Source organism: Barbus barbus (assembly GCF_936440315.1).
Source record: "Barbus barbus genome assembly, chromosome: 15".
Classification (NCBI taxonomy): Eukaryota; Metazoa; Chordata; class Actinopteri; order Cypriniformes; family Cyprinidae; genus Barbus; species Barbus barbus.
The window spans coordinates 27,102,464-27,116,575 of record NC_136743.1 but is presented as its reverse complement, the minus strand read 5'-3'; the positions used below and the strand labels follow the sequence as shown (position 1 = coordinate 27,116,575).

The 14,112-nt window shown below is 37.3% G+C and overlaps 1 protein-coding gene across 1 annotated transcript; it reads left to right on the top strand.

The window, feature by feature from the left end:
* Window positions 1-9,754: 9,754 nt before the first annotated feature.
* On the top strand, window positions 9,755-12,553 carry LOC306881295 (calcium-activated potassium channel subunit beta-2-like; the record flags this gene model as incomplete). Its single annotated transcript, XM_079435309.1, has 4 exons — window positions 9,755-9,801; window positions 9,954-10,124; window positions 10,842-11,037; window positions 12,269-12,553. 4 exons carry the CDS (start codon window positions 9,755-9,757, stop codon window positions 12,551-12,553), a joined length of 699 nt encoding a protein of 232 aa, XP_079291435.1.
* Window positions 12,554-14,112: the final 1,559 nt, after the last annotated feature.

Genomic DNA, 14,112 nt, shown 5'->3' with positions numbered 1-14,112 from the left:
GATTTTATACCGCTAATAATTTGTACTGTGCAGTGTGATTGATTTTCTGAATTCTGAACATGCAATCTGTTCTCCCTCTCTCTGTAATATGACAGCCCTAAAAGTAAAGGTCAATCCAATCACTCATTAATTTGTTTAAAAGAAATAATTTGTCCAGAAATGTGCTGAAATTGTACTCACCCTCAGGCAATCCAAGATGTAGATGAATTTGTTTCTTCATCAAAAGATATTTGGAGAAATTAAGCATTACTTCACTAGCTCACAAATGGATCCTCTACAGTGAATGGGTGCCGTCAGAATGAGAGTCTAAACAGCTGATAAAAACATCACAATGATAAAAGCTGTGTTTGTAATAAACAAATCCATTATTAAGGCATTTTTAACTAAGCTAAAATACCTTCCGTAATTCCTCTTTTCATAATATTGTATATCTTGTCTGAATCAGGAAAGAAATATGCACAGGTCAAACATGAAAACAGTCCGAAACAGTTCTAAACAAATATGCCAGTGGGTTTTGATGTGAGAGGACAACCGGAGATTAACTTTTTCACTGGATGAAGCATTATTATGGATTATGGACTTGTATTTTGGCAAGTTTAAACATCTTAATTATGGATTTGTTTCTTAGAAACACACAGCTTTTCACCTGACAAGATGTCACTTGCTGGACTGGAGTGGTGTGGATTGCTGTGATGTTTTTATCAGCTGTTTTGACTCTCATTCTGACGGCACCCATTCACTGCAGAGGATCCACTGGTGAGCATATGATGTAATGCTAAATTTCTCCAAACCTATTCCGATGAAGAAACAAACTCATCATTAATGGCCTGAAGGTGAGTAAAATTTCAACGTCTCATTTTTGTGTGAACTATTCCTTTAATAAGTTTTGCTGCTGTTATTAGAACAACCGTGCTTTAAAAAGGACAAAAAAATAAATAAATCAGGTTTGCCCCTTTATCGCACTCTGTGGAAATAATGTGGCTTATGTGCAAATAATTCTGTCCTTGATGATTGCCTCTTACATGAATATATGCCCTTGGCAATTGTGTCAGATGTTTGTAGAGTTTTTCACGCTTCAGTACCAGCTTTATACAAAGATTGGATACAAACAGACCAATAAAAGTGTTTCCTGTATCCTTGGCAACAGCACTGGCGCTGGCTGTAAATGAGGCAATCAAATTAATGCTGGAACATAAAGCGGGGAAAGAGAGAGTAAAAACTGGAACACTCGGAGCCAGGCACGATTATCCATTTTACACCAAATTTAGCGTGGAGTGAAACATCACACATTTGGATGAGATTCTCAGCCACTGGTCTCCTATCAAAACACATATTGTCCGTTTAATTAGAATTGTAAGCGATGCATTTTGGTTGTCTTGCACAGTTGTCCCTAATTACCAACACCTTTTCAGTTGTGGGACTGTTTTGGCAAACAGAGAGAACAGGAGCAATGCTTCTGGCAAGCAGGGGAAAATGTGGCCTTTAAAATGACTTTAAAATCAATGTAATTTCAAACAAAATGATAATAGATGAATTCATATAAGAAACACAATCATCCAATGTGTTAAAATCCAAGCACGTCTGTGTCAGGCCCCATTATGGCATTATGCTGCATCGCATAAACCCCAGATTTAATGCACCACCAAGCTGTGAAACTGCCCAATCCATCTAAATGTGACTTCGGTTTTGATCATGGAAAGGTCATCGGTCTTAGCAGCGAAGTCTGAGTCTGGCATCACAATAACTACTACTAGATGGATGGTTTCCAGAGCTGTGTGTTCCTAAGATTACAGTGTTGTGAAACTTGGCGTACGCACCATTAACCTGAAATATTATGTCTGAGTAATGAATGGTACGAGGAGATGGCACACTTAAATAGCAGTACATTCATAACTCGCAGCACTCCAGAAATACACTGTAGATACAGATTGCATACCCAGCATGTCTCTCTCTATATATATATAAATACAAATATGTAATTGCTGTAACTGGGAGGCCTTTAGTGCAACAACAACAAATTATGCTTGGATTTTCTTTCCTCCAGCAGGTCAGATTGGACTTAATACAACATTTCAGCACATTGTAACATTTGCAGCACATTGTGTTTTGTCAGTTCTTTGATTAATGTCTTGACCTAAGAATTAGGTTTAGATTTAAAATAGTAATGGTGATTTTAGGTATGATGAGTTGAGGGAGAAGGGAACAACTCCACCCAAATATAGAACCAGCACACACACACTTCTTAGTGTTTAGGCAGTATTGAAGTAACAGGCATGAACTCCAACAGAGACATCCAGTGGTACAAACTGGCATTAAGCCTATTTACCCCCTCAGTTCAACTCTGTTTATTTCGTTTCTCTCTCCCTGACTCATAATGCTAGTTGAAACTATTATTTCCAAGAATATATCAAATATAACTGACAATAATCTAATTCATTCAGCAAGGACCGATTTTAATGGGTCAAACATGATAAAAAACAATTGCTAAAAAAGATTTTCCATTTCAAATGTTCTTTTCTGCTAATAAATGTATCACGGTTTCCACAAAAAATATTAAAGGGATAGTTTACCCCCAAAATAGAAATTATGTCATCATTCACTGACCCTCAAATTGTTCGAAATAGTTTTTTTCTTGCCAGAAAAGAATACATCATATACCCATTTTCCAAATCGTGTTTTTGACTTGTCCTCAATCACGCTAGAAACATCCCGGGCTGATGCTCACAAGTCTGGGGTAAGTATACAGCACGCTGCTAACACTCCCACCACCTCTACTTTGTGTGTTTCTCAGCACAGACCCTGTGCACCCAGGACGCGATCTTCCCAGATGTCCTTCACTCCGGCACCGGGACGCCACGGACCCTGGGTGCACCAGCAGCGGAAGACGTGAGCCAGGCCCCGGGCGACGACCTCTCCCCCTCCGCCGCCTCCTTTCTTTGAGATCACCACCCAGAACCGCTTCGCTCCCCTCCGCGAGACGGAACGCGACGCTGTGATCGTCGGAGATTCCATCATCTGGCACGTCCGTGCTTTACAACTATAGGACAGGAAGAGCTAAATAAACTTATCAGTGCATCTAAACCAACAACATGTTTATTAGATCCTGTACCCACTAAACTACTGAAAGAGTTGTTACCTGTAGCAGAAGAACCGCTTCTCAATATTATTAACTCATCGTTATCTTTAGGTCACGTCCCAAAACCATTCAAGCTGGCAGTTATTAAGCCTCTTATTAAGAAACCACAACTAGATTATAATTAACTGGCAAATTACAGACCCATTTCATCTCAAGTCCACTTCATCTTTAGTCATCTCAATTATCACTAGTAACGTATGGAGTACCACAAGGATCTGTTCTAGGTCCTCTGCTATTTTCAATATACATGTTGCCTCTTGGTAATATTATTAGAAAATACAGGATTAGTTTTCATTGTTATGCTGATGATACTCAACTATATATCTCAACAAGACCAGATGAAACTTCTAAACTATCTAAGCTAATATATTGTGTAAAAAATATAAAAGATTGGATGACCAATAATTTCCTCCTATTAAACTCAGATAAGACAGAGATATTACTTATTGGACCAAAAAACAATGCACAGAATCTCTTGGATTACAATTTATAACTAGATGGATGCACTGTTACGTCCTCTAAAGTCAAAAATCTGGGTGTTATATTAGACAGCAACTTGTCCTTTGAAAATCATATTTCCCATGTTACAAAAACAGCATTCTTCCATCTTAGAAACATTGCCAAGCTTCGAAACATGCTGTTTCTGATGCAGAAAAGCTAGTTCATGCATTCATGACCTCTAGACTGGACTATTGTAATGCACTGCTAGCTGGTTGTCCTGCATCTTCAATAAACAAGCTGCAGATAGTCCAAAATGCAGCGGCTAGAGTTCTTACCAGGTCAAGAAAATATGATTCACATAATGCATCTTATAATCTTGTACTGCAGTTATATCTGATCAAATGTATATTATTATTATTCTTTAGCTTGGGCTGAACAAATCATTTTTGCTTAGATGGAACAGCAGCTACGCTAATTATGTCTCTATTTGTTTCTCTGTTTCTGCCACGGGAATTACAGAAGCTTCAGTCTGGATCCAACCCTTACATGATCTGAGATGACCGAACACCTGAGAAAAGATTATGCCAACCCCTCAGAGGACCTCAGAGGATGCCAACGCTCAGACAACATACAGAATTAGCAAACAGTAATGCAAGTTTTGCAATTGTGTTTGGATTATACCTTTAACTAGCCTAAGCAGTGCACATCTACCTAGGTGTCTTTATATACTTGATTTCAATTTTAGGACATCTTTAAATTATTTTGCATTCTCTGTCTTTTTACATTTTAATTTTCAATGTCATTTCACATGTGTCATTTAGAACTAATTTTCTTATTTATTGCAACTGTATTTCTGTGATATTTGCATTTGCTGGAAAAAAAGAAAACTGCATGTTGTTTGTAATTGGTACAAAATGTAATACATTTGTGAATGTCAGTTGGCATTAAAAATCATTTTTAACAGTGTAAGTAACCTGTATTCTTCATTATTTATTAATTCATGATTGTCTTGTTAAGCATAGGCGAAATTGCAAGAATAACCCAGAAACACAAAAACGCTAACACATAAATGGTAAAAATTACTATATCTTGGGTTTTCTCCACAACCCAGCCTGCTGGGTTAAAATGTGTAAACCCAGCGCTGGATTGTCAATTGGGTTATTTTTAACCCAGCCATTTTTAGAGTGTAGAGATTGCGGTTGATAAAGTTTTAAATATGGACATTATTCTTACATAAACGCAACGATTCTACTCAGAAGGCCTTTATTAACCCCCGACTTGGAAGAGACATTTTTTTTAAAATATAACTCCAATTGTATTCATCTGAAAAAAGAAAGTCATATACAATTGCTTGAGTGTGTGTAAATCATGGGGTAATTTTCATTTTTGGGTGAACTATCCCTTTAAAGCAACTCTATGTAGTTTTGTGCATTTTTGCAACTTTGGAGCCCCGTAAAATGAGTGGAATTCACTGTTCTAAATATATCATGAATAGCTGTGAATAGCTGTGCACGTGCATTTGTTGAATCCAAACCGAATCCAACAAACATGTTGTGGGGCCACATGATATTTACAAAACCAATTGACATGTCTGTGTTTTGAAATGTGCAATATTTTGTGATGATGAGACAGGACTTTTTAAAGACCTTTCAACTCATCTGAACACTTGTCCATGATGCTATAATAATCCAACGCTAGGCAGAAAATACTACCTGGAACATTCTCGGAAAAGGACAGGCACATTTCTCAGAGGGTTGAATGGGCACATAAAGAGAAGAAGCTGAAAAACGATTGCCAGCAACAGGTGTAAATGTCCACCGTTAAACATCTGCTCAACACACTGGAAAGTACACAAGGGTGTGTGACTGGTCTGATTGTTGAATAAAAGATTTGGGGTTTCTAAGTTTGATGTAATCTAGAAAATAATGTGGATGTAGTACTTTTTCCCAAAAAGAACTAGTCATCCTCAGCAGAGTATACAGAGATGAAGTTGAAGTCAAAGATAGCATCATTTTGAGACATGGGCTCTTTGCAGAAAAAAAGGAAAATGAAAAGATTTGACTCCATTCCATTTGCGATGAAGTGTGAAAAGTGTTAAATGGATTTCAGAATTTAAAAGAGACCATCAAAAAGTCCAATTATCATCTCTATGTGCATTCACATGGACAGACTGCACTGAGATAAAAGAGTCTGCCTTCTTGCACAGCAGTTCTGGCTTCTTCTCATCAGTTTGCCCTTGGGACAAAATGATATATCTGTCATCTTTCAGATATGTAGAGAATTTTTGTCAGCAAAGAAACCCTGCTGTCTCACGGAGGTTAAAATAAAGCCATGTTTGACATGTGTGATCCTTCACTGAAGTGCTTGCTGTCATTGCCACCGAATATTTCTTAGTTTCATCTTTATCCTCGACATAATGCATTTTTGAAAATGTGTACATAAGAGTAGCCACAAACAAGAGTGGTGCTTGCTTGTTCAATCATTATCAATGGTTGGTTATTCAGTGGTTGCTTAGGAATTCTGGAAAGTTGCATTGTTTTTAATATTTGCCAGTATGCTTTTATGATACGCCGTATGCTTGACCAAATAATAGAAAAATAATGTTATTCATGTCTGTTGCACAAATGGTGCATGATGAGTTAAGGCTGTAATCACCAACACAAATATGCTTATTTTGAACTGAACTTTTTCCCCTGGCAGTGTTGTAATATAAAAAAGCATAAACATATGACAGTTAATTCCATACATTCCTCATGTTAGTTTAAATACTGCATAACTTAACACATCCAGAGCCTCTTCAATGTCTATATTTTCAACAAAGTCCAAAAACACTGCCCAGATATCGTACATTTTAGATGCTTTCTCTCTTAGTACATCTTAGTCTTTCGGATGAGACGTTAAACCGAGGTCCTGACTCTCTGTGGTCATTAAAAATCCCATGACACTTCTCGTAAAGAGTAGGGGTGTAACCCCGGTGTCCTGGCCAAATTCCCTCCACTGGCCTCTATCATGGCCTCCTAATAATCCCCATACACTTGATTGGCTCTATGACTCTCTCTCCTCTCCACCTGTAGCTGGTGTGTGGTGAGCGCACTGGCGCCGTTGTCCTGTGGCTGCCGTCGCATCATCCAAGTGGATGCTGCACACTGGTGGTGGTTGAGGAGAGACCCCTAGAGACCCCCCACATGATTGTAAAGCGCTTTGGGTGTACAGCAATACACAATAAAGGGCTATATAAATGCATCATTCATTCATTCATAAGTTTTTAAGAGCCAAGGTTGATATGAAGTTTTTCAGCCATAGTCCAAGGAAAGGCCAGCTAACATTTTTCCAGCATGAGGCAATAGAACGTCTGGCTTTTTATGGGCATAAGTCCACCATCTTTCTTTTTTAATAGAAAGAGAACAACTGAACTACACGACTTTTAGATTCTAAGCAGATTTTAAAACACTGGACATCAAACATTTGCAGACTTTGAAAATGGCTACAGAGGAAAAACTGGGCATTATTCACTGAACGACTGAAGATCAGACACTAACAGACTTTTAATTGTTTTCCAACACAAACTCATTCAGAAACATGCATCTCCTAACAACAAAGTTGAACAAACTGAATTTTGGCTGAATTTTTGCCGCTACATATCAGGTCTGCTAAACCTCTGTCGATGTTTAAGAAACTTCTGAAAGCTCACTTTGGGATGGCAGCTTATGTGAGTTAAATTACATAGTAGGTTATATGTGATTGTTAGATTGGTCTATATGTGTGTGATGGTGTTTTGGTTGTTTGCTTTTATGTAAAGCACTGTGGGTAACCCCTGGGGTTCTTTTAGTAGTGCTATATAAATCAATATACCAAACCAAACTGTAGTTCTAAAATCAACTCAAAATTTCAATCATGTTTCAGAACTGGATGGATTCTTTGTCTGAATCTTAAAAACAAATATAAGTTTGCACCCATCATACTTCGCAAGTGATTGTGAAATCAGTGAGCAAAGTGGGGCAAAAATCTGGGCAAAAATAGTGTAATGTATTCCAGGCTTTGAACAGCAAAGTTTAGTAATAAAATAGCTCAATGACAGGGCTTTGATGAAAAGTGGCACGTGGTTATTTCTGTTCAGTTCTTCACCTCCATGCTTCAAAGGGGAAAGGTCAGGGTGTCGGGCCGTCTAGGAAGGACTCATTCCACACATCATTTGGCAGGAAATTGCTGCCCTACACAGTTTCACACACTGGCACACGGCCCACAAAGCCACAAATCTGCCAACAGCATTATCGGGTATTTTAAAAACCCTCACAGGTCTCAAGAGGTGCAAGAGAAGGCTGACGGTTATTGACTCAACATACTTTCTTGAAATTTCATTGCTCTACTTTGGCTCAAATCTATCAATACAGGTATGTATAGAGACCTTGGCCTTGCAAGAGATATAAACAGAAAGCTTTGGATTAAATATATTGATTAGTAAGACAGAGCAGGCATGTTGGGTTTAAATGCTACTATGCCTTCTGATAGGCACTCAGAAGATACCAGAGCACATTTCGTGAAGGGAAAATGTTTCAGAAATACATTGTCACTCATGTGCTTTCATTGATTCAAGTTGTCCTGGAGTTAAATGCAACTGCTCTACAAAGCCTCGTCAAGTAAGACAGAAAAATATAAAAGAAAGCCACTAAGCTGCTGTCTGTTGACGTGAATAAAAAGCAGATTTTATTTGTGAATTCCAAAGAAAACAGGACTTTGTGTGCATTGATTTTTGAATCCATTTATCAAATGGATACGTTTTTAGACGGTTTCAATCAACCAAAAACCTTTATCGATTAGATGTGATAGAAAAAGCCTATTTATTCTCAGCAGTAACTTGTAAAAATATTAGTACGCCCCTCATTGCTAAGTGCTTTCAATCATCTCACTTAAAAATCATATGACATTGGACAAAAGGAAAGAGCTTTAGCATTTTTTGTCCAAGTAGACTCCTCCTTGTTTCAGGGATAAGGATTTGGGCTATTTTCCAAACCAGGGTCAGTGAATCAATAACGCATTTACTCTAGAATGCTTTATGTTTGGCATGGCTCTGCATTTAGTAAAAGCATGTTCCGCTTAAGAAACAGTTGACATTGCTGATACAGCATGTATACGTGAGTGTTTACTTGTAATAGTAATGTAATTCCCTTCATGCCCTGATGCTCTGAGTAATGACAAGGCAATCTTGAAAGTGGGGCTCTATCAACCGTCAACTCTATTGCTGCCCCCTAATGACCTGCTCTTCATAGCTGCAAATAAGAGTGCTCAAGCTCTATTTGAATATGCATAGACTTGATTTGAATATGCATGGGCCACCCCTAAAAAATGTTTTGGGAGCTCTTTCAAGCATGCTAATCATGTTTGAGCACTGTATGTTGTGATAGTGCTAATAGTTTTAGTTGAGTTCCTTAGAAAATTACGAAGATTGGACAAAATTCATATTCAAGTTGAGCGGAATTGGCCACATCTCACAGGATATACAGTATATATATATATGTAGAATCAAATATAAATCTGCATCCTGTTCCAAATAATTTCCAGAATGAATAAGGCATACTGGACATACTGGATACTCAGTCTCTGGGTCAGTTTCAGTTTGTCTAAAGTCAATGTTAAAAGGGATTTGAGAGATATTTATTTTAAATGGATTTTGTTTCCAAACTAAATTTAGATTTTAATTGAAGTAGACATAGTCAAACAAACCACTTGATATTGCAAAGGCATTGCTCAGTCCGCCCCTCAAGCTTTCTTAAGGCCATCTCTGCTCAAATTTATTCAGAAACTGCACTTATGGAGTTATGGATCATCTTTCCTTGTTGATTTATGCGCCACTGAAGTGCACTGTCAGTGAATAGTTAATATATATTTTACATACTAAAACCAGTCTATTGTAAAATCAATACAACTGGCTTCTGTTCAAACATTGTGTTAAACTATGAGAGAGTCAGAGAGTTGTGTAATGGAACTATATGGCATAAATGGAAAATGTATAATCTCAAATCACTTTCAATATGTACATTTTTAGATATGTAATATTCAAAGGCGTTTTACCATAAGTGCAGTGTTCGGTGTGACAGAATGTAAAATGTTTGTGTGTCTTAACCCAGCGATTTCTCTGTTTTTAGGTCTTCCAGATCTCACTGACAGGCAATAGACAAGATGTTCTTTGTGAAAGGGGTCAAAGCAACACGAGTCACACAACAAAGGTGTGCAATTGTTTAGCACCTTCTCTATATGTGCCTTAACTGTCATTTGGTTGACTGTTGTTCATATCATCTGTGGCCAATCAGCACCCAGGACTGGAACTATACATTTTATAAATTATAAACTATTTCACAGTTTGGACTTCTTTTCCCAGGGTGATTTATAAGACATTGTGGGGAAATGAGCTAAAGGACAAAAAAAGGACAGAAACGTCGGCGAAGGCCGGGGAGGACAGAGCCATTCTGCTGGGGTTGGGAATGGTGTTCAGCTCGATCATGATGTACTTTGTGATCTGTATCACCATGGTGCGTGCTTCTGCAGACAGGTAGTGTTATATCATGACTGCTTGAATAATATTTAGCTGTGAACTAAAACAATAACTGCATCATCAGTGTATCTACAGTTGCGATCAAAAATATTCACCCCCCTTGACCTGCAAGGCATTCTGTTGCCGTGAACAATATTTTATGAAAATAATTCACCCCAGGTATAAACAATTATAGAAAGTTTATTAATACACATTTCATTGATTCTGAGAATGTAAAGTTAATGAAAAAAATGAACTGGCACTAAACATTCATTTAGAAAATTATTCAACCCCCAAAAGTCAAATTTGGTATATAAATTAATAAATCTTAAATAAAACCAATAAATCTTAGCCTCAAAAGCTTCCCGATCACTGAAAATTATTGGTTTTCATTTTGCATATTTTTAATCAGATTTAAAACTGAAGACTGAACAGGCCACTCAAGAATATTCTATGACCAATACTTGAACAAAGCTTTGGTAGATGTGGACATACAGTATGTGGAATTGCATGTTTGACCATGGGAATGGTGTTCTTCTGCTCATAAGCATTTTTTTGCACCACACTCTTAATTTCTCTTTTAAAAGTTTTCTTTTTGGTGTAAAATGCAATGTATTGACAGACGAAACCAGCTGCACCGTGCTAAACTCCACTCTAACAGACAAATGTTCAACCCATTATGGAATCCTTATTTTTGAGTGTAATTTTAAAAGTTTTCTTTCTTTTGTATTCTAGTGTATTGACAGATGAAACCACCTGCACTGTGCTAAACTCCACTCTAACAAAGGATATCAATTGTTCATATAACTGTGGCTCAGACTGCTGGCGGAGCTCTAAGTACCCATGTCTACAGGTCTACGTCAGCCTGAACGCCACCGGCCGCATTGGGCTGCTCTCTCACAGTGAGGAGATGCTAGACGTCAGTTCTGAGGTCAATCATTCAGTGAACTGAGGAAGACCATGGAAATTAATTAATTCAGTGGTTTCTCCCAGACAGCAATGAGATTAAATTGAGACCAAATAGAACATTTTCAACAGTTAGAGTCAATAAACTCAAATATTTCACAGCAATTCTTTGAAGACAGTTTATGCAGTCCAGTTCCTAAGGAGTTTTAGCCAATCCAAAAACTGGACATTCAGAAATGCTCACTCTCAATCATTTTGCATTTAAGGTTCGCAGACGTTGGATTGGCTGACAGGCCTTTGGAGGGTAGGGTTGTAGTGTGATCAAAGGGTTGGGGTGGTGATGGCGCAGTGGATAAGACACATGCCTTTGGTGTGAGAGACCTGGGTTCGAATCCACTGTGAGACACCAATGTTTCCCTGAGCAAGACACTTAACCCCTAGTTGCTCCAGAGGCGTGCGACCTCTGACATATATAGCAATTGTAAGTCGCTTTGGATAAAAGCGTCAGCTAAATGAATAAATGTAAATGTATTATGATGAAGTGAAAAAAAAGGATATTAAAAAGTGTTCCACTTGTTATGCTTGTGAATGAATTATGGAACTCCAATTTAAAATATACACTATATTGTTCAAAAGTTTGGGTTTAGATTTTTTAATGTTTATAAAAGAGCTCTCTAATGCTCACTTAGGTTGCCTTTATTTAATCAAAAATACTGTAAAATGATAATATTGTAAGACATTGTTACAGTTTTAAACAACTATTTTCTAATTTAATATATTATAAAATTTATGTAAGGACAAAGCTGAAATTTTCAGCATCCATCCTTCAGAAATCATTCTAATATGCTCATTTGAATGACTCGAGAAACATTTATTATTGCTATCAAATATTGAAAACACCTGTTCTGCTTAATATTTTTGTGAAAACCATGGTGCCTTTTTCCAGTTTTCTTTGAGATGTTCAAAAGACAGAATTTATTTGAAATTGAAATCTTTTATAACACTATAATTCTCATTACTTTTGATCAATTTAATGTGTCCTTGCTGAATAAATGTATTACTGCCCACCCCCACAAAAAACCTTATTCAGAAAAATAAAAATAAAGAAATAATATATATATAATAATAATAAATATATATTTTTAAATCTACACTACCATTCAAACACCTTTTGAGATTTCTGTAAGCTATAAATGATTCTCTTTAAATACAAAAATCAATAAATATTATTAAACAAATAATGTGTTTTTCCACAGTGTTTTTATGTGCCCAAATGCCAGAAGGACCACACCGCCCTGCGTGCTATGATCCAGAATATTTGGGAGCATCTGAAGATGCACCAGCAGGTAACATGTTACCATGACTCCAGCGAGCATCAGGGCAGCATCCTCCTGAACCGTCTGTATGGCAGCAGCACAGTCTTCCACTCTCTCTTCTGGCCCTCCTGCATGTTATCTGGAGGAACCCTCATCATACTCATGGTCAAGCTCACTCAGTACCTTTCCATACTGTGTGAACAAATTGGCAAAGCCCCAAAGTGAAAGGGGCACAGTGATGGACAGACTTAATGAAGTGAATGAAGGAGCTTTCATTTCTTCTTCAAATGGTTTTTGGCCTCCTGCTGTTCAAGGATTGACTGGTAATTGACATGTTAGTCTTCCATGACTAAGCTATATTGTAACCACAACTCATATCTCTGAACTGCTGCTCTATTCCAGATGGAGTTAGTGCTGTTTGGAGAAGAGCGTTATTAATAATACAATATACAGAATAATTATGCAATATAATCCAAACATTAAAACATCTAATCTGTTATAAACCTTGGGAATATTACCATAAAGTATTAAATAATAAATAATTGAAAAATAATTAATTTGAATATTCAAGAATTTAAATGGGATAAATTAGTGAATAAAAAAAAAAGAAATATTTTTTTTTTTTCAAATATATACAATCTTTGAAATGTGTTAATGTTTAGTTCACTGATGAAAATGACAAATGTTCTTTTTATATCTAATTGAATGGAAAATATTATTCTGTTATATAACATATTAAGCAGTTTTTATTAAACATTGCATTTCATACAAGTTTTTTTTTTTAATACTTTGACTTTAATTCATTCACAACCCATTTACTTGCAATGTGATGCATTTCTGAGTGATACAAAATATTCAACAGGAAAAATACAGGACGGGGCTTGGTTTTATACAACAGGATATGATTGATTGGATCAGCAAAAGTGGCCATTTCAAAAGGAACAAGAACTGAATTTTCTATTTTGATTTTTCACCCATATATATTGAATTACGCATTACATTGTGTTGTCTTCAAAGGTTGAAGGAAATGTCAGTAATCTTAGGCTACGTCCACACGAAGACGGGTTTCTCCGTATCCGATCTTTTTTTTTGCCTCAAATTCCGTAAACACGGAGTCGTCTCAGGAAATATCTGCGTCCACAAACGATGTAGTACACATGCCAGACCAATATGTGGCGCTGTAATTCTGCTACAGAGATACACAAAAAACAGAGAAGAAGACTATGTGCGTAAACCTTGCGCGCTGAATATAAACTAACACACAAAGCAGAAGATTTTGCTTTAATAAAGCTAATGAGCTCAGTAGGTTCTGCAGCACGAACACAGGCACGTAGTCTGACATTGTTGTTGTTGTTGTCGCTGTTATGTGACGTAGCGGTGTCTGATTAGGGGCGAGACGTGGGCTGATGACGTCATCGTTTCAGAAAATATACTGATTCGCCGTCCACACGAAAACGTGAAAACGGCGTTTTCAAATTTATCCACCCTGGGACCAGGTTTCAAAAATGATCGGTTTCACTCTTCGAAAACGCCGTTTTCGTGTGGACGAAACGCCTATACGGTAAAAAATTTATGCGTATACAGAGAAACCCGTCTTCGTGTGGACGGGGCCTAAGGCAAACTCTTCTGCTTTGTGTGTTAGTTTATATTCAGCGCGCAAGGTTTACGCACATGGTCAAAGTCTCTGTTTTTTTGTGTATCTCTGTGGCAGAATTACAGCGCCACATATTGGTCTGGCATGTGTACTACATCGTTTTCAGTCGGTTTCAGTGATTCCGTGTGGA